The sequence below is a fragment of the Strongyloides ratti genome, assembly GCF_001040885.1.
Source record: "Strongyloides ratti genome assembly S_ratti_ED321, chromosome : X".
NCBI lineage: Eukaryota > Metazoa > Nematoda > Chromadorea > Rhabditida > Strongyloididae > Strongyloides > Strongyloides ratti.
The window spans coordinates 1,822,449-1,843,521 of record NC_037309.1 but is presented as its reverse complement, the minus strand read 5'-3'; the positions used below and the strand labels follow the sequence as shown (position 1 = coordinate 1,843,521).

The following is a 21,073-nucleotide window of genomic DNA, read 5'->3' as shown; positions in this document are numbered from 1 at the left end:
GACATATCCAAAATACATTTTAAAATTAATATTCTATCATTATTATCTTATTTAATAATAGTTATAAATGCTTCTTCAAAAATTATTGATATATCTTATAAAATCTTATTAAGGATTAATAGTGTTATTATCAAAAAAACTTAGACCTTGTGTTTTATATTAATTTAAAGTTATGTTTACTCTTTATTATCAATACTTACAATTAATTTTAAAAAGATTATTTAAATAGTAAAGAAAATTTTTACTAAAATTTATAAACTAAATCATAATTCATCTAATTATTATTAATTATTTATTATTGGTAAAAATCTTTTCAGGAAATGGTTAATTATTCTGATAATGTAAGATACAATATTATTAGTAATAAATAAATTTTTGTCTTATACTAAAATGTATTAATTTTTATAAATACAATATTTTTGTTTTAAAAATATATCATATACGGGTGTTTTTTTTTTGTTTTTTTTTTTAATTTCATGCCATCAAAGATAATAGCGACATTATTTAAAAATTTAACACATTGTTGACATTCTAGTAATTCAATAAATGTAATCCACGATTAACACCTACTTGACTAATTACGATGCTCCTCATCAAAGACTGTTACCTACTAATACCCTCTTTTAATTTGTTAAGCAAACTTTTTATAAATGGCATGTTTAAATAAATATTGGCAATTGTACCACACTAATTATATTTTCTACTTCATTTTCATCATCTATTTTATAAACTTAATATTTTCTTATAACACAACCACGCCTTATTAGATGATACAGTAATTATAATATAAGTTAAAGCTTCATTCATATATCATTTTATTATTATTCATTAACATCTATATTCTATCTTTTAAATAATATAATATTTTTTAAAGAATATTTTAACAATATTCAATGAATCGTAATTCATTTGAGTTAATTAATTCAACACCAAATATGAATGAATCATCTATCATGAATACTCAATCATCAACAATTCACCAACCATCACAAGGATTTAGTATAAGTCAATTACTAAAATCAGTAAATATTCCAAATCCTGATTCAATAACAATACCTTCAGATGGTGGAATATCAAATAATTTAATAAATATTATACAAAATAATTCTAATCCATTAACAGCATCTTTAAGTTTTGGTACACCAGGTGGTACTTTATTAAATACAAAACAACAATTTTTAATTAAAGATTTTCATTCCAATTCTTCAATTGCTTCACCAAATAGATCACCTGAATTTTGGTTTAATCCTTCAAATGGTTTAAATTGGGATCAATATATATTAATGTTTAGACAAAATGGTAAAAAAAATATTTAAATGATATTAATATATATATTTTTTTTTAGCTTATCAAAATATGTGGAATGATATAAATTATGTTGATAATCTTCGTAATAATACAACAACTAAGTCGTATCGTAGAAGAAAAGCTAGAACAGTATTTTCTGATAGTCAATTACAAGGACTTGAAAAAAGATTTGAAGTTCAAAGATATTTGTCAACACCAGAAAGATTGAAACTAGCAAATAATTTACGCCTTAGCGAAACTCAAGTAAAAACATGGTTTCAAAATAGAAGAATGAAACATAAAAAAATAATAAAAAAAGATGGTGGAGAGAGTGAAGAAAATGGATGTGAAGAATATGAAAAAGAAGAATCAAAAAATCTTGGAAATGTTCATGAAGAAGAGGAGACAGATTCGCTTAAAGATATTTGATTTTTTTATTGATCTCACAGTCACAATATTTACAATTCATTTATATATATTATCAAAAATTATATAAAATATTTTTTGATATTATTAATAAAAAAATATTTTTACTTCTATAATTTAATTGTCAATTTTTAGTTAAAGAAATAAAAATTTTTGAGTAATTTTTTTTTATATCCATGTAAACAATATTGAAATTTTAATTATAATAAATATAATTATATTTACACAAAAATTATTAAAAGAAATAATATACAATTTGACATATTATTATATATTAAAGATATATAGTCAACTTTTTTACATTATCATTTATATTAAATTAATAAAAATTTCCAGTTCCTAGTTTTGTTTAATTTCTTATCATCATATAAAGTTATAACATTTTCTTTATCTATAATTAATAATTTTTAAATAATATATTTTTCTTAGTATTGAATATTTTCTAAAATTATTTAAAATTTTAATTATTATTGATTAAAAATAATTGATAAATGATATATTATAAATAAAATGTTTTGAAAAATAATATTTTACTTAAAATGGAATTTTAAATATTTCTAAAATTATTAGTAAAACATGATATTGTTTATTAATATTATCATTAAATATTAATAACTACACAAACTAATAAAAACCACAATTTTAATACTAACCTTTTACAGTTGCCGACTTAGGTAAATTCCTTATCAGTTAATATAAAAATTTATAGTTTTACTGATCTGAATCCAGAAGCTTAATAACCCTTCAATGAACAAATAAATAATAGTATAAATTTATTTTAAATGTCATCATTCATTAAGACATGATCTTTTTACTATTTTTAATACATTTACCCCTATAACTCCACCCTTAAAAAGAGTACTATTCATTTTATAATATAATTTCATTAGATGCTACCATTTTAATAAAAATACATTTATATCTACTTTTTTTTTAAATATCAACTTTCAATTATATATTTAATTCTTTTGTTAAATTATTTAATAGAAAATCATTTGCCCTTAACTTTATTCAACTAAGAAATAAATAAAATTTCTACTATGATTAAAATATTTTGAAATTTAAAACAAAATGTTACCTCTATTTTGTATCTATTAGAAAAATTTATATGTTAATATATTAAGATTTTTTTTTTATAATTTTTATTCATTAAATATAATGTATCGTATTTAATTATATTACTTTATTAACAATTAATATATATAAAAAATTTTTTTTTAGAAAATTATTTTTTTTCATAAAGATATGTAATGCACTCAATAAATTTTTTAAATATATCTTTTTTTTGGATTTTTTTTATCAATTTTTTAATATTGATCTCAACATCTTTTCAATTGAAAGCAAAAATATCAGAAATTAACAGTAATAATTTTTATCAATCACCATATAACTATAATAATATTAATAATAAATTATTAATTGATGAAACTTCATTTTCAAATACAAATTTTCCATCATATCTAAATAATGAGAAGCGCAAAAGTGGAATTATTATTTGGAGATTATATAATAAATGTAGTCAAGGATTTTTACAAAGTTTTCTTAGAATGGTTAATGCTAAAGGTGAGATGGATGATAAATGTTATAGTGAATTTGAAATTGACTCAGTTAATATTGGTATAATTACATTAAAACATCGTCTTACTAAAAGATATATATGTTTTAATAGAAGAAAAAGATTAACTGTAAAGGTATTTTTTTTATATTTATTTAATTAATTATTTTTTTAAGAATGAAGGTCATGACTCAAAATGCCATTTTAGAGAGCTTGTTACTAAATCAGGTTATACTAAATTAAAATCTGTTTACCATAAACACACTTTTCTTGGATTTAATAAAAATGGACGTTTTCTTGATCCTTTAAAATATAATATTGATGTTCATTGCTTTTATTATGTAAAATTAAATCGTTATATATCAAAAGATAATATTATTATTGATCATCCATGTACAACAAAAAAACAATCTTTAAAAGAAGAAATTGAAGAAGAGTTATGGAAAACTGAAAGAGAGAATATACAAAAATATATGTATAATTTACAAAGGGAAACAATTCTTAATCGTATTCGTGCAACTTAATATAATCTTTTTTTTTTCTAATAATAAAAAAAATGTATTTAAATTTTATTATTTATTTTAATTGAAAATTTATGTATTATCAAAACTTGATCATATTAATTGAAATCATAAAATTAACAGAATTAATGATATATAAATTTTAATAATATTTCATTTAACATCTGTAATTATCAGCTAAACATTATTGATATATTTTATATCTTTTTATTATCAATAACTACCATATGTGGAATATTTTAGAATAAATTTATTTTCTTTTGTTTTATAAAATCATCAAAAGATTTATTTTAATATAATTTATGTTTTATATATTATATCAAATACAAAGAAACAAAAACAACTTAAAATGTATTGTTTTTATCTAATATACATAAAAGTGTAAATGGTTATATCTTTTTATTATTATACTAAATTCATAGTATTTATTATATTTTGTTAGACAAAAGTTATGTAAACTTTTAAATACTAATTGATTGAATTTAAATGTTAAAATAATTATATTTCAATATTAAATATATATATATTTTTTTATACAAATCGTATAATTAAACAATTATGTCAATGTCTTTATCGCTTTTCTTCAAATGTGTCAATGGCATATAAATGATATGTAATATTATTATTTCATAAATATACATTCAATTATTCTTCTAGACAAGATGTTTGTTTTTGATTTCAACATTTTTTAACTAAACAAAATGATAATTGTTGTCATAACTTTTTATTACAACACATAATATTTAGTTATATCATTTTATGTATTTTCTTTTAAAAAATAAGTAATTTATTTTTATATCTTCTTTTATTCTTCTTCCTCTTCTTCCTCTTCATGTAAACTATCATAAGGTTTTTGAGATAATCTTAAAGAACTCTTTCTTGATGAGGAAAGTGTTGAATTTGCGCCACCTATCAATATATTATTTGATGTTAAATTATGATTTTTTAAAATATTATTATCATCATTTTCTATAATTTTTTGTTTATAATCATTTTCTTGGAGAAAATACATAACAAATTTTTGTATGAAGTCATAAAATTTGTAAGGAATTGAAAGTATATAATAAAATGATTCCTCAAAAATTTCTAAATTTTCTTCATAATATTTAATAGCAGTGATAAATACTTTGGATGTTGTTAATATTAATGAAAAAAATAAAGAAGTTCCTCCTATTTGAAAGATAACTAAAATTAATGAATTTTGATCTTGTTGATTTTTACTTATAGTTGTTATAATATAAAATGCATTCAAAAAATTTTTGAAAAATGGCTGTAAAAAAATATAATTAAAAAAAAAATATATATATATAATAAATTACCTTTCCTTCATCTTCAATAACTATAAATTCATGAATAATAGTATAACAAAATGTGATAATAATAAAAAGACATGATATTTTAAAACATGAAAAAGATAATTCATTAATAATTTCAACAAATTTTTCTAGATATATATGAAAAAGTACAACACCACCAAAAATATATAAAATCAAACATATATATGCAATAAACATATCATATGGTTCACCAAAATCGTTTAAAGTCATTATTAATGTTAATGCTCCATTCGCTTTATTTGCTAATCCTTTTTTATTATTAACATCAATACCATACTGTGATACAATAGCTGTTTTTAATGCTTTTTCATAATTATCTAATTTTTGATTGGCTATAATTGACCAACTATGTTCAGATTGTGCTAATGATTCAGACCACAAAACATTCAATAATTCTCTTCTTTCAGAATCCATTATTTTAAAAAATACATCGTTATGAGACTACAAAAATATTTTAATAAAATTAAAAAATTAACATACTTCATTATTCGAGTTCACAAGAATACAAAGTAGTCCTGTTCCTAACAAAAGATATAAAAAAATAATGAATAGACGGAAGAATAAGGACCAGATTTGTTTTTGCATTCCTGTTCTACCCATTTTAGATGATAATGATGTTATACTCATCTATAAAAAAGAAACATTTTATTTACAAATAATAAATTAAAAAAAAAGAATAAATAAAAAAACATTATTTTGTAACATATTTATGATTGAAACATGATTCTAACTAATTTATGGAAGGAAAATTTATTTTAATATTGTTTTTTGAATGTTGGCAAACTCCTGTCTTAGACATTTTAAAATGCCGTCTAATTATATCAATAAGATTTTATTTTCTATTATATTATTATATCTGTCAATATAATACTTAGCTATCTATGTGGGTTGGCAAAATTACTTTTTTCAATATCTCTATTAAATAAAAATATTAAAAAGCAGTTGAATATTCAATATATCAATCATTTAAAAATCGTTTAATAAATATAATTGATAGATTATAAAAAGTAACAAGAAACATCGGATTTTTTTTTATTTACAATGTATAAAAAAAAGAAAGTTTTATTAAGCAATAATCATAAAAAATAAACATTTTTTTCTTCAAATATTACAGTTAAAATTACAAAATTATTTTATATATGACATTTGTTAAAACAGAAATAATAATTTATATCGTCTCTAATTTATGTCATATAATAAATAAATATTAATACTTAGTATCAAAATTTTTTTTCTTTTTCATTATTATCATTTCTAATGTTAACAACCTGCAATAGTAAAATTTAATTTAATATAACATTATATATTTTCTGTTATATAAATAGTGACATTTTTAAAATATTATTCCTTCAAATGCTGTAAATTTTTATTTAGAAATAAAAAAAAATAGAGACAGTTATAGTGATAACTTAGTTATTAATAAATTTATTATTTTACACAATTATTTTAAAAACCGATTTTTTACTTTCAATTAAAGTAAGTACAAAAAAAGTAAAATATAAGATGGTTTCAAAATTATTAAAGTGATATCAATTATGTTTGATAAAAAATTATTTGACTGTGTAAAAAAAATTATAAATATATGGATGATTGATTATAAATATACTGACTTCTTAAATTTTTAATTATTATTCAATTGTTGATCTACTGAAATTTATTTATGTACTAAAAAGTAGTTTTGTTGTTTTAAATGATGTAAAAAAAAGGCATAGTTAATAAAACTAAATAAGACTGGAGTCATTAATAGTTATATGAAGTTATTTTTATTAGGTAGTGAAGTTGATTCTTTTTGATAATTGAAAAATATTCTAACACAAATTTTATGTTAAAAATACTTTTCTTTTCATTAAAATGATTCACATATCTGTCATATGACATAATAAAAGATATAATAAATTTTATCAAATTTGTAATATTTAAATGAAATATAAATAATTAAAAATACATTTTTTAAGATGTCAAAAATAAAATGCTTCATCATTTTTAAAAAATTTTATATTATGCATATTTTTTTGTTTATAAATTTATATAGTTAGTTTAAAAAAATTGATTCTGAGAAAGACTGATTTTACACAATAATTTAATTTTATAATATATATATAAAAACAAGCACATTTTATTTTACAATATTAATAATCTTAGTATTCATTTATTATTTTTCAAAAAAATATAATTTTTACATTATTTATTTAAAACGGTGCCTCAATTTATTTTATTACTTATATTTATCACCTTATTTCAATAAAACATTATTAAATAAATAAATTTAATTGTCTTCGTTGAGTTTAGAAAAATATAATGGATCAAAAATAGAAATCATATTTTTTTCTGCATGTTGTTAAACTTATTTCTATTATATTGTTGTATATGTTATAACTTTATTTTTTAACTAACCAAATATCGTATAAAAATATTTGTACTTTTTACTTTCGAAAATGACATTATTTTTAAAAAATAAAATTGGACAAATAAGAATATACCAATATTTATTGTATTATTTTCATTAATTTAATTAATAACTGATCATTTAAAAAATGTTTATTTAAATTTTTTCTTGATTAAAATAACTTTTTAGTAGAAAAAAAAACAAATTTTTACTATTTAATTTATAAAAATATATAATATATAATGTTAATCCAATTATATAATATTATTAATTTATCTATTAAACTTGAAATATATCATTAACAATATAAAAAGTTTAGAAAACAGATAAATAATCTGGTAAAAAAAAATATATATTAAAAAAAAGTTCAACAATTTTTTTTTTAAAAAAAAAAACTGTGTAAATTACATATATTTTATGCCTTATTATATTTTTTACAATTATTTATATTTAAAAATAAAATAGTTATAAAAAAATAGAGAAAAACAAAATTTTTAAAATTGGATAAATTAGACATATTTAAGATATATTATTTTATTGTTCTAAAAATATGATTATTTAATGAATACTATAATTATTAAAATACATGTTCAACTAAAATTAAAATTTATTAGCTATACATAAAACCTTTTTTACAGTTATGATAGTTTTTGAATATAACCAGTATAACTAAAATTTACATTTAACCAAATTTATAGAAAAATAAAGAATTTGAATTATTTTTTGTTGTTATTGACAATTGTGCGATTTGAACTTAAACAGAATCTATTCGTAGTATTCATAGTAATCACCTCCAGGTGCAGTAGTAACAGGACTAATAGGTGTAGTAACTGGATTATTATTATTATTTCTGTTTCTATTTCTTCTTCTTCTTCTTCTTTTTCTTCTTTGTTGTCTAGTCAAATTTCTATTTCTATTTCTTCTATTTCTACCTCTTCTTTGTCTTTTTTCTATATTATGATTATCTACTTCATCATTTAAAACTACTATTGGAACATCTTTCACGGTTAATGAATTATCAGCTATATTTTGATTTATCAATTCATATGTCTTAGATATGAATAGAAATCCAACTAAAATAATAAATACCAATGAAGATAAATTTTTCATAGTAGAATATTTTAGATGAATATTTTGTGCTTAAATTAAAATCTTGTATTCCTTTTATACTCTTTAATTTATTTATTTTTATCAAAAATCATTGTGTATTTTTTCAAATCAAAATATTAACTTTATATTTTTTAAACAATTTTATTTAAATTAAATTTATTACTAATATTTTTTAGGTAAAAAAAATTTTAATGAACAAAAACTATTACATATCATTATGTATAAAATTACTTATTGTATTATAATATTCGTTAGACAAAAAATATTAGAAATTATTACAAAACAATTTTAATGATTTTAATTAATACTTTCAGAATAATAAAAAAATATTCTTCAAAATAAATCTTAAATGTGCAAAAAGTAAAGCTTGTTTTGTACCACATTTGAACAGTATTTATTATGAAAAAAATTGTATTTATTTAAACTTTTTATATAAAATGGCTACACAATGGTCATTTTTTTTTTTCAATTTGTTACATATATTTAAAAACTTAAATAAAAGAAGTTCAATTTTTATTTAAAAAATATTCTAACCAATTAATAGTTTTATACTCAATTAAAATTTAGTACAGTTTAAAAAATTTTATAAAAAAAAATTCTTAATATGTTATGCAATTTATGATGATGACAATTTTAACAATTTTGATTCAAGTTGTTACATTTCCTAGAAAAATTTATCTGTTATTAAAAATTAAAGCATTATATTTGTGAAATTATATATTTAGTAAATATCTAAGGATAAGCAAACAACTGTAATGGCAAAATTGTAATAAAAGTTTTAAAAGGTTTAAAAAAAAAAACAATTTTATAAAAATTATTTTTAAATTATTATTTATTTTATTTAAACTCAAAAAAATCATAAAACAAAATTTTTTAGTTGTTGTATAAATAATTAAACTATTAAAATTATATTTTTTTATCTTAATAACATTGTTTTAAGGATTCAAATTTTTATAAAAAATTATTTAACAAACCATATAAATATTTTTTATCAAATAAAATTTAATTTTTTTATTTTAGTTGTTTTGCTAGAAACATTAAAAAAAGTTAATCTTATAAATTATTAACTCTGATTTAAAAAAAAATTTAAAAGTAGAAATATAATATAATCTTTTCAAACTAGGTATGTTATGAAAAATTTTGTAATTAAAATATAAAAAAATATAAAAATAAATTTATTGCTCTAATAGCATAGTTACTTAAAAGCTAATATAATAATTTAAATATATGATCAAGCAAGTTCATATTATATTTGGTACATATAAAAATAATTCAACTGTTTTTTAAAAATTAATAGTTTTCAAGTTTTGATAGTTTTTGAAATGATTTATAAAAATTTACTGTGCTTAAAATTATATTCAAATAAATAGACAACATTTGAATGTTTTGTTGTTATTATGTTGTTGTAGTTGTTGGAACTGTTGTTGTTGTTGCTGTCAATTGCATGATTTGTGCTTGAACATTAGTTAATTGTTGTTGTAATTGAGTTATCAATATAACTATATTATTTATAGAAACATTACGTTGTTTTCTTCTTTTTATTTTATTTTTTTTTGCTTTATTTTTTTTTTGTCTTTTTTCTATAATATGATTATCTACTTCATCATTTAAAATAACTCTACTTGGAACATCTTGAACGGTTAATGAATTATCAGCTAGAACTTGATTATTCAATTCATATGACTTAGATATGAACAGAAGTCCTATTAAAATAATAAATACCAATGAAGATAAATTATTCATAGTAGAAGATTTTAAATGAGTATTTGATGCTTGAATCAAAATGTTGCATTCTTTTTATACTCTTAAAATTATTTACTTTTATCAAAAATCATTGTGTAATTTTTTAAATCAAAATATTAACTTTATATTTTTTAAACAATTGTATTTTAATCAAATTTATTACTAATATGTTTTAGATAAAAAAAAACGTTTTGCTGAACAATGACTATTTCAAGATAATTGTATAAAATTTTTAATTGTATTACAAAAAATTTGTTTTGCCATAATAAACTAGATATTTTTAATTTAAAAAACAAATTTTTTGTGATTATTAATAATTCTGATTTATTGTAATTTTTAAACATAATCTTTAAGTATAAAATGTAAATTTTGAATAATGTTATATCTTTACAACATTTTTAATATTTACTACTATAGTTATTTAAACTTTATTGTTTAAAAATGGTCACAACTGGTCATTTATTATTAAAGTGATGTGTATATTTCATAACTTTACTTGTACAATTTATTTATATTATAAATTTAACATTTCAAAACACCTTTTTGTTAGATTATTAAATGAATTTGACCACAGTTTTAGATACTTTTGTTAAAAGTTTTTTAAAACTTTTACTTAGATGTTTACAATTATAATTGTTTTTCTTGTTAATTTTTTTAATGCATAATATATTCAATAATTTTTTTTTAATTTATGTTAAAAGTTAAAAAATAATTATTTTGTATTAATGTTAAGTTGCTATTGATAATTTATGGTACAGTAATATAAAGGCAATTGTTTAATTTGAGAAATGTTTATTTTATAAATAATATATTAGCTTTCGCTTGAAAATTTTTTGCAATTATATTTTTTTGGTACTACATTTGGGAATAACTTTTTTTTGTGTATATCTTCGAAGCTCATCAAATGATAATATACATTTGTATCTTTTTTATCAAAAATATGTTATATCAAATATTTAGATTCATTAATGTTTAAAATTAGATATTTAAAAAAATGTAATAATTTATCAATAGTTTCTTTCAATAAAACATTTTTTTTCTTTGATAATAAACTTTGAAAAATTTTACTAAAAAAATTGAGTAATTTTAAGTCTTGTTTTAATTGATTTTTCTTTGAAAATATAACTTTTTAGAAAAAATTTAGACTAAATTATAACAGAATAACAGTTAAACATTGTCATAAATTAAATTATCTTTAATAACTTTTTGCGTTTTATTACTTTTTTTGGCTTATTCAAAAATTTTCTTAATAATAATACAATTAACTTTTATTCTTCGTACACCAAAAAAAGTAGTATATTTTTTTTATTTCTACATAGGCATTTGATTATTACAAAATATTCTTATAGTAAATAATTAAAATCAATTATGTTACTTCAATTATATATTTTAATTAATAAATTTTTAGTAAAATAAAATATTTTTTTATTACATTTTTAAACATTTTAAATAAACTTTTTTTAGAACTTCTATTTAGATGTCAAAATGAAGTGTTAATGTAAATAAATTGATTGTTCTTTATTAATATTTAAAAGCAAAAAAAGATAGAAACCATATTTAACTGTTATTTGTAACATTTTTAATTATCAAAAAAACATCATTAATCTTCAATATTAATTACAACAGCATTGTTAAATCTATTTTTCTTAAATTTATAATGTTTTAAAATTACAAGTGCATTGCTTTCTAGAAATATTCTTAATTTTTTATCAAATAAAAAAATAAATTTTTTACATTCTTACTTTATAGAAACAATTTTAAATATTATCTGTGTTTTTTTGTATTCTAAGAAATTCATTTTATAATTTCTACAATTCAATTTCTCCTATGCAATAAATTAATATCGACAAAAAATAGTTCATTAAATTATTATCGGCAATAATAATACTAATTTCACTGTAGAAATTTTTATTATATAGAATAAAATATAAGATATTGTTTAAATATAGAAAAAAAATACCAATTAATAAATATATAATTACATATGATTCTGAAATTTGTATATTTGAAAATTTTTACTAACATGTTTAATTAGTTTATTAATTAACAATTTTTTTATACAAACTATTAGCTATTTACAATTAAAAAAAATAAAATAAAGCATTTTGATTTTACAAAAAAAATTATATAGAGTAAGGTTATAAGTGTAGAATTAGTTTTAATCTTAAATTTTTTCACTATATTTTGGTCTACGAAATAAATTACAAACAATTTCTATGAATATCATACATTGTATATATTATGAAAATACTAATAATTATAATTGGTATAATAAGATTTTTTGTTTTTTTCTAGAAAATAATCACTTGCATTTTAGTACTTTTCAGAATAATTTTAGATGTACTACAGTTTAATAAAAATTTGTACATTTTTTTCATTTGTTTCAATTAGACATAAATTATTCTTATTTTTTTCAACTCATTACTTTTTTTTTGTTATATTGTAACCTTTAAAGGATTTTTAAAAATATATTGTTTATAAGCTTTACATTAACAGCTTTTATAAATAATACCAAAAAAGAATTCCAAACAATTGTCATTAAGTTAATATTTAATCAAAAAAATATATTATTTTTATGTTTTTAAAATAAAAAGTAGTTTTTATGTTAAACTTTTTTACAATTAATTTATTATGTTATGAATCATTTTAAGCAACAAACTAACTAATAAACCATTTTGAATAATTATCTAACAAAAAGTTTCATTGACATTTTCAAAAGTAAATCTTTTTTTTTTAATAAACTTAAAAATTCTACTTCTTTTAATTTTAAGAAACAAAATAATAATAGTTAACTTCTTAATATAATGTTCAAATTTTATTTATATTTATATTAAAAAATATGATATGAAAAAATTTTTGTTGTAGATACAATTTTCTTATGCTTAGTTTTATATTTACTTTGCGTAATTAAAAAAAAAATATTTATCATAAAATTATTATTAAAATTTTCTATTTTTTATATGAAATAGTTTCAAATTTATTTGTTAAGGCAGGTGCTCCTTTACCAATGTTTCCACTTTTTAATTGTTCCAGTCGTCTTTTTCTTTCTACTTCTAATGAAATTTTTAACGTATTGATTTCCTGTTCAAGTGCTGTTATTTTTTTAGTGTAATTATGATCACGTTGATTGTAAAGTTTCTCTAACTGTCTTTTTTCTTCATTTAATTTATTAATTTCTATTTCGGCTTGTGTTTTCCTCTTTTGAACATTTTCTGCCTGTTTATTTAAACGATCTTTTTCCATTTGTCCTAGTTGACTTTTTAGTAATGATAAGTTTTTATATAATTCTGAATTTTCTTTTTCAATGGTTGACAAGCTTTTGTCAAGTATTGCCTTTTCAGATGTAACTTTTTTTACCAATCCATCAAGTTTATTTTTTTCTGATTCCAATGTTTCAACAGTACGAATTAAGGATGTTTTTTCTCTTTCAAGTCTTACTTTTTGAGCTTCCAATTCTCTTTTTTCAACTTCACAACGTAATAATCTACGTTTCAAATCTTCTATTTCACCAATTAGTTTTAATCTATCATTTTTCATGTGACTTACATCATTATGTAATTCCGTTTTTAATTGTATAACATTTTTTTCATTTTTTTCAACATAACTTAACATATCCTCAGCTTTCTTTTTCTGAGAACTTAAATTATTTATTGTTATTTGTAAATCATTAATTTTGATCTTTGCTGATGATAATTGATGTTTACATTCAAGTAACTCTTTCCTTAAATAATCCTTTTCAGATTCACAATTTTTATATTTTTCTACCAATGCTGAAAATTCAACTTTAAATGTATCTAATCGTCCTTCTAATTGCAAAATTTCAAAATGTGCATTTTTTAAGTCACCACGATTCATACGTTTTGATTCTTCAAATTCTAATTTTTGTAAAAGTTCTTTTTTACTATGGATTAATTTTTCTAATTCTTTAAGATGATTAATTAAATTACCGGAATTTTCAGAAGATTCTAATGTTTTAGAAGTTTTTTTATACACGTTGTGAAATTTTGTCATAACTGTTTGCTTTTCTCTATCAATTGTACTTAACTCATGTCTTGTTATTTCCATTTCTGTTTTTATGTTATATAATTTATTTTCTAACGTTTCTTTTTCAATGATTAAACGGCGTTCTCTATCTATAATTTCCTCAAGATCCATTTTTAAACTTTTATTTTCCTTTTGAAGTTCAAAAATAGTATTATTTAATAATTGTAAACGAGCTTCTTTATCTCTAGAATGTAAATCAACTGAAAGTATTTTAGCTTTTAAATTTTTTTTTTCAATTTCTTTTGCTCGTGTATTTTCTTCTTGTGCTAAATATAATTGCCTAGTATTTTTAAGATTATTTTCTAATTCTAGTTTTTCTTTTTTTAACTTATTAATATCTTTTTCATTTTCTTCTAATTTTTCTTCTGTATCTCTAGAATTATTTAAAGCAATATTTAAATCTGAATGAAGGTTTTGAATCTGTAATCTATAATTTATACGTTCTTCTTCTAAATCATGTATTCTTCTTTGATACATTTCAAAAACTTGATAGATATAGTCAGTTTGATTAATGTTATACATACTCCTACTTAGAGTATTCAAATTTGACTTCTTTTCAGATAATCCTTCTGCACTATTATATCTAATTTTATTTGTTCCTGATAATTTTATTTTAGTTGTTAATCTAGGTAATCTACAATTAGAATTACCCATAGGACATTCTTTTATTATTTCATAATCTAATTTTTCATTTTCTAATATGTATATTGAAGCATCTTCAATAGCAGTTTCATAATACCTTATCTTTTCTAGATAATTTAAGCATTCATTTTCTAATTGTTTACTTTTTTCATCACTATTTGATAGTTTATCAGTTAACATATTAATTTTGTTTTTCAATATTTCAACATCAACAACCTTTTCATCACTAAATCTAATCATTTCATATTTTTCTCTTTCTAATTCTGTTGTACGAATAGTTAATTCTTCAACAATTTTATTTTTTGCTTTCTTTTCATCTTCCATTTTTTGTTTTAAACTATCAATTTCTTTTAATAATGAATTATTTGCTTTTTCTAATTCTTCACAACTATCTTCAAAATATAATAATCTATCTCTTTCATCATTTAATTGTGAAATTTTATTTTCATACTCTTTTTCTTGATTTTGATAGAACTTCTCTAAATAATCAATGTTTTTTAAACTTTCATTTAATTCAGTTTCTACATCCTTTAATTTTTTGTTAGCTATAGAAAGTTCTTCTTTTTTATGATCATATCTTTCTTTCTTTTCAAATAATTTTGTATTCAACATACTTACTTCATTTTCAATTAGTCTTAAATTTTTTTTTAACTTTTCATATTCAGAATCTAAATAATCTCTTTCATTGACTAAATCTTTATTCCTTTTACTTTCTTCAGTTAACTGTCTTTGCAAATCATCTATTGTTAATCTTAGTTTATCCTCCTCATGAACTTTTTCATTTAATGCTTTTCTTACTTCTTCATGTTTTTCTTCTAATTCAATTAATAATGAGTTACTTTTAGCCAGTTTACTTTCTGAAACAGCTAAAGATGATGATAATTGATAATTATTATCTTTTTCATATAACATCTCTTCCATTAACGATTGTTTCTCTTTTTTTAATATTTCAATGTTTTTTTCCAAATCAACTTTTTGTACAAAAATACTATCAAATGCTTCTAATCTTTCCATTGATTCGTTAAGCTTAAAAGATAATTCATCTATTAAATTTTTACTTTCTATACTAGCTTTCTTTTCTTTCTCATAATTTATTTTTAATTCTTCATACATATCTATTTCATTTCTTAATTTATTTTCTGCTAATTGAAGTTCATCATTTAACTTTGAAATTTCTAAGTTTAAGTTTTGTTTAAGATCATAATTTTCTTTTTCAATATGCAATAATTCAACATCTTTTTTGTCAACTAATCTTTCAATCTCACTAATTTTTTCTTTTAAATCAATTTCATGATTTTGTAATGTTTTATCATAAAGTTCTTTTAAACTAACAATTTCTTGTTCTAATTTGTTAATATTTAAATTTTTTTCATTAATATTTTTTTCAGCTTCTAGAAGTTGATAATGATAGCGAGAAATTTCCCGTTTTAATTCATTAATACTATTCTCTGAATCCCTTTTTATTTTTTCCAAATCATTGTCATATTTTATGTTAACTTCACTATATTTTGATTCAACAATTTTTTGATGTTCTGTGTAACACTTTGAAAGATCATCAATTTCTTTTTGTTTGTTTGAAACGTAATTTTCAAGTAAAATAATTTTTTCTTTCAATTCACTTATCGTTGTATTATATTCTTTATTTTTTTGAATAGTGGTATGTTGTATTTTTCCTTCATTTTCTAATTTAGATGTCAACTCATCAATTAGTTTGTTATCTTCTGCCATTTTATCCTCACATTCTTGAAGTGTAGTATGTAATTGTTCAATCTCTTTGATTAATTCTCCTTTGTCATTATTCATACTTGCTATAATTTTTAAATTATGATCTATTTCTTCTTTTAATGATTTTCTCTCATTTTCCCAATTTTTTTCTTTTTCTTCATACATTTCCATATTTGAATAATATGAAGCATTTTCTGTTTTTAAAATTACAATTTGCTCATTTACCTCGCCTAATTCTTTACTTAATTGGCCAATAACTCCTTCGTATTCACTAGTTGAATTTTTGAGTTTTTCATTTAACTCACTCATATCAACAAGTTTTTTTTGCATATCATTTATTTGATTTTTGAAAATTTTTATATCTTCTGATAGTACAGAATTTTTATATTCCATTTCTTTTTTTAATTCTTTTACTTCATCAGCTTCTGAATTCATATGCTCATTATCTGCTTCTAATTCTAAAATTCTCATTTTATCTTCATAATTTAGTGCTCTTTGTTCATCAAGTTCCTTATTAATATTCCTTATTTGTTTTTCTTTCTCTATTAAAGTATTTTCTAGTTGTTGTATTTTTCGAACTTTTGAATTCTTATCAACAGCTTCCTCCCTCAATTCATTTTTCGATCGTTCTAACTCCTTTTTTAAATTTTCATTTTCTTTTTCGAGTTTTCGAAGAATACTATCAATTTTTAATTTTTTATCATCATTCTCTCCTTCATATTTTTTTATTAATTCTTGAGTATGTAATTTTTGCCTTTCAAATAATTCATTTATATTTGTCTGATGCTTATTTTTTAATTCAGCAAGTTCTTCAATAAAATCATTTATCTTTGATTGTTTTTCCTCTTTTTCATTTTCTAATTTTATTACTCGTTCCTCAAGTCTTTTAATAATTTTTTCCTTTTCACTTTTTAATTGCAACATTTCCACATCATTTGAAATTTGTTTAGCTATTTGCTTTTCATAGTTTAACGACATTGCCTGTGCAGTTTCCAATTCATTTCCGATATGTGTTAATTTTCCTTTAAGTGAAGAATTTTCAATTCTTAATTTGTCAATTTCACTCTTCAATGATTTGATAGATGATCGTATGGCAAATGCAAAATCATTAAAATTTATGTTAAAATTATAATTATCACTTGTTATATCAACCACCTGATTATCTATCTTATTTTCTTGGACACTTTTTTGTACAGAAATTATTATTCCTTTACTTTCCATTTCAAATTCTGGCATTTTTGATATTCTTACTAATGTATCAAATACTCTATTACGTTCATCTTTTAATTTTCTTATAACATTATCTAAATTACGCATTTTATTTTCCATTTCATAAATATTTTGTTCTTTCTTAACATTCTCTAATGATGCTTCTTCATATTTTCTTGTTAACATTTCAATTATACTTTCATTATCAGCAACTTCATCTCTTTTTTTTCTTATTATACTTAATATTGAATTTGAAATATTTTCTTCCATACCTTTTTTAATTTCTATACAAAAATGTTTTTGATAATCTTTAATTTTTTTACTTTCTGTTTGTAAATGAAATATCTTTAAAAATATTAATAAAAAAAAATTATTTAATAAATTTATAAATAAACATACCTCGTTTTTTAAATCACAATATAAATGCCACAATTTATGTGCTTCTATATAAACAGTTGTTGTAAAATTTCTATAATTCTATAAATAAAAATGTAGACAGACTAAACTTTTTTAAAAATAAATTTTTAAAAACTTATTAAACCAAATATTTACTAAATTATTATAAATTTTTAAAGTATAATTCTATTTAAGTAAAATTTATTAATAACTTTACTCAACCATTATAATATTTTTAAAATTATATTTAAAAATAAAATTTTAAAAATTTTAATTTATGGTAATATTAATAAAAATTTATGGTTAAATAAATCTTACCTTTGTCAAATTTTTTAAATATTCTTCATCATCTTTTTTTTCTGTTTCACATATCATTAGACAATGTTGGAGTCTATTAACATCATTTACAAATCCTTGATTTGCCATTAAAACATTTTCAGTATGCATTTTTGACATTTCAATAAAATTTTCCAAATAAGCATTTTTTTTTTGTTCCTCTTCTAATAAATGAGTTAAATGATCAAGAGCATTTATATAATTTAATGATAAATTAGAATCATGATATTGTCCTTCACTTAATATATCACATTTTCCATCAATATTTATATTATGATTAATGTTGTCAGATGAAAAATGATGTTTTGAAAAAATAGGTACTTTAGAATCAACTAAATTATGGCAACTTGTAGTTGTTTGTAAGGTAACATTTTTATGCATATTATTGAAATTTGTTGTTATAACAGATGTTAAATTATCATTATCTGTATTATTTTTTGAAAGCAATAACTTATCACTTTTATCTTTATTAGATGTTAGTGCCATTTTTGTATCATGAATATTAACAGAGGAAGAGAAAGGGAAAGTAATGTTTAATGATGTATCTAGTAGTAAACTACTAGTTGATCCTAAATTTTGTTGAATTGATGCGTTTTTAATTCTAAAAAAATTAATTTTAGATTGTAAATCTTCAATAACTTCACGAGATTTTCTTTGTTCCTCTAATGAAGATTCAATCCGATTTTGACAATTATGAAGTTGTTGAGATAAATTATCTATAATATGATCAGATGATTCTACTTGGTCCAAAATAATTAAATCAGGTATTGTATCATTTATAAAACGTTCTACTTTAACACGTCTTTTTCTTGCTTTCACCTTAAAAAAACAAAAATTATATCAAGAAGTTTTAATAAAAAATGTTTAATATATAAATTTCTAAAAAATGTTTTTAAATAATATAAATATACATATATATGTTTAGGTTATTTTAATGGTAAATTCAAGAAATGGTATCATTAATGTTTCTATGGCAACAAAATAGTTATTCATTAATTTACCCAATGATCTACCACAAGTTTAATTGTCTATTATTGTATATTACTTTATATTTTAATGATAAATATTAACTTTAACATCTGTCCAATATTAGTTTAATACTTAATCATATATTATACTTAAAAATAATAAGATTTATTATACTAATAATTATGTATTAATATAAATATATTATAAAAATATAATATTAATATTAAAAAAATTATATTATTAAAATTTTAACTTTTTATAACTTACCATTTTTATTTAGAAATATATTTAATTATTTAAATTAGTAAAATATTAGTTGTGAAAAAATAGACTTAATAAATTGTAATATTTTCATACATAGAAATACATGCAAACTAGAAGAAGAAAAATGATTTTATATGTTACAAATTAAAATATAATATAGTTTAAGGGTAATCATTAAATATAATCTTAAATTTTAATATTTAGATAAGATTACTTGAGTGGTTATAAATCAAAACAAAATTTCACTTGGTACGTAACATTTTTTGCAGATATTTTTGAAGATAGTACCAATAAAAAATAAATTATCGTTTTTTTTTTAAGAAAAAAATGTAAATATTTTTTTACTATATTGATTAGAAAACAAGTTATCATTTGTATATCTAAATTTTTAAAGGAGACTATCATTGGAAGAACACTTGTAATTTGAAATATGTATTTTTTTTTATTATATAATAAAGTTATTTTTACTTTGTATAAATAAAATATATATATTCAATCCCATTGCATATTGAATGATAAAAAAAATTGTTATGATTTTTTCATTGTTATTTAAATATATTATAAAATATAAAATATTTAACTAATGATAGATATATTTATTTAACTATACTTTTTTAATATTATAAAATATTATTTAATTTTAGAGTTTAAAAATAAATGGCAAAAGATTAATTTTTCTTAAAAAAATATACCATCTTACAAATATAATAAATAAAAATGTTTAGTAAAATATTGCATATAATAAAATTAATTAAGAATCATTTGTTTAAATAAAAAATAAATTAACAAAAAATAAAAAATAATATATTATTTTATGTTAAAATGTAAGCCAAAAATGTATATTTTTATATTTGTTGTTTATTTTATGACGAATTAAGTACATTGGAATAGTACATATTGGATGATAGACATTTATATCTTTCCTCAAAATTATTCCTCACAAAGAATAATAATATAATAATATAGTTTTATAGTATAAATTTTTATCATTATTATTTGAAAAATATTTTATTGTAAATATATCAATATATATATATATTTATATGTATAATATATTTTGTCACACCATGATAATAATGTTTATAGAACTAGTTTTTTTTACTAGAGGATGTAAAATATTTGA

The 21,073-nt window shown here is 19.1% G+C and overlaps 6 protein-coding genes across 6 annotated transcripts; 2 read left to right on the top strand and 4 right to left on the bottom strand.

Annotated features, from left to right (window-relative positions):
• Positions 1-893: 893 nt before the first annotated feature.
• SRAE_X000039100 (Brain-specific homeobox protein homolog) lies at positions 894-1,716 on the top strand (the record flags this gene model as incomplete). Its single annotated transcript, XM_024644731.1, has 2 exons — positions 894-1,299; positions 1,346-1,716. 2 exons carry the CDS (start codon positions 894-896, stop codon positions 1,714-1,716), a joined length of 777 nt encoding a protein of 258 aa, XP_024510260.1.
• Positions 1,717-3,260: 1,544 nt separating this feature from the next.
• On the top strand, positions 3,261-3,792 carry SRAE_X000039000 (Fibroblast growth factor family and Cytokine, IL-1-like family-containing protein; the record flags this gene model as incomplete). The annotated part of the gene is made up of 2 exons (XM_024644730.1): positions 3,261-3,404; positions 3,445-3,792. The coding sequence occupies 2 exons, from the start codon at positions 3,261-3,263 to the stop codon at positions 3,790-3,792; spliced, it is 492 nt and encodes a 163-aa protein (XP_024510259.1).
• An 802-nt stretch (positions 3,793-4,594) lies between these two features.
• Positions 4,595-5,753, bottom strand: SRAE_X000038900 (Hypothetical protein; the record flags this gene model as incomplete). The annotated part of the gene is made up of 3 exons (XM_024644728.1): positions 4,595-5,059; positions 5,109-5,567; positions 5,607-5,753. The coding sequence occupies 3 exons, from the start codon at positions 5,751-5,753 to the stop codon at positions 4,595-4,597; spliced, it is 1,071 nt and encodes a 356-aa protein (XP_024510258.1).
• A 2,524-nt stretch (positions 5,754-8,277) lies between these two features.
• On the bottom strand, positions 8,278-8,622 carry SRAE_X000038800 (Hypothetical protein; the record flags this gene model as incomplete). Its single annotated transcript, XM_024644727.1, has 1 exon — positions 8,278-8,622. The coding sequence occupies one exon, from the start codon at positions 8,620-8,622 to the stop codon at positions 8,278-8,280; it is 345 nt and encodes a 114-aa protein (XP_024510257.1).
• Positions 8,623-10,017: 1,395 nt separating this feature from the next.
• SRAE_X000038700 (Hypothetical protein) lies at positions 10,018-10,365 on the bottom strand (the record flags this gene model as incomplete). The annotated part of the gene is made up of 1 exon (XM_024644726.1): positions 10,018-10,365. The coding sequence occupies one exon, from the start codon at positions 10,363-10,365 to the stop codon at positions 10,018-10,020; it is 348 nt and encodes a 115-aa protein (XP_024510256.1).
• Positions 10,366-13,314: 2,949 nt separating this feature from the next.
• On the bottom strand, positions 13,315-20,055 carry SRAE_X000038600 (Hypothetical protein; the record flags this gene model as incomplete). The annotated part of the gene is made up of 4 exons (XM_024644725.1): positions 13,315-18,330; positions 18,385-18,462; positions 18,700-19,536; positions 20,044-20,055. 4 exons carry the CDS (start codon positions 20,053-20,055, stop codon positions 13,315-13,317), a joined length of 5,943 nt encoding a protein of 1,980 aa, XP_024510255.1.
• Between the last annotated feature and the right edge of the window lie 1,018 nt (positions 20,056-21,073).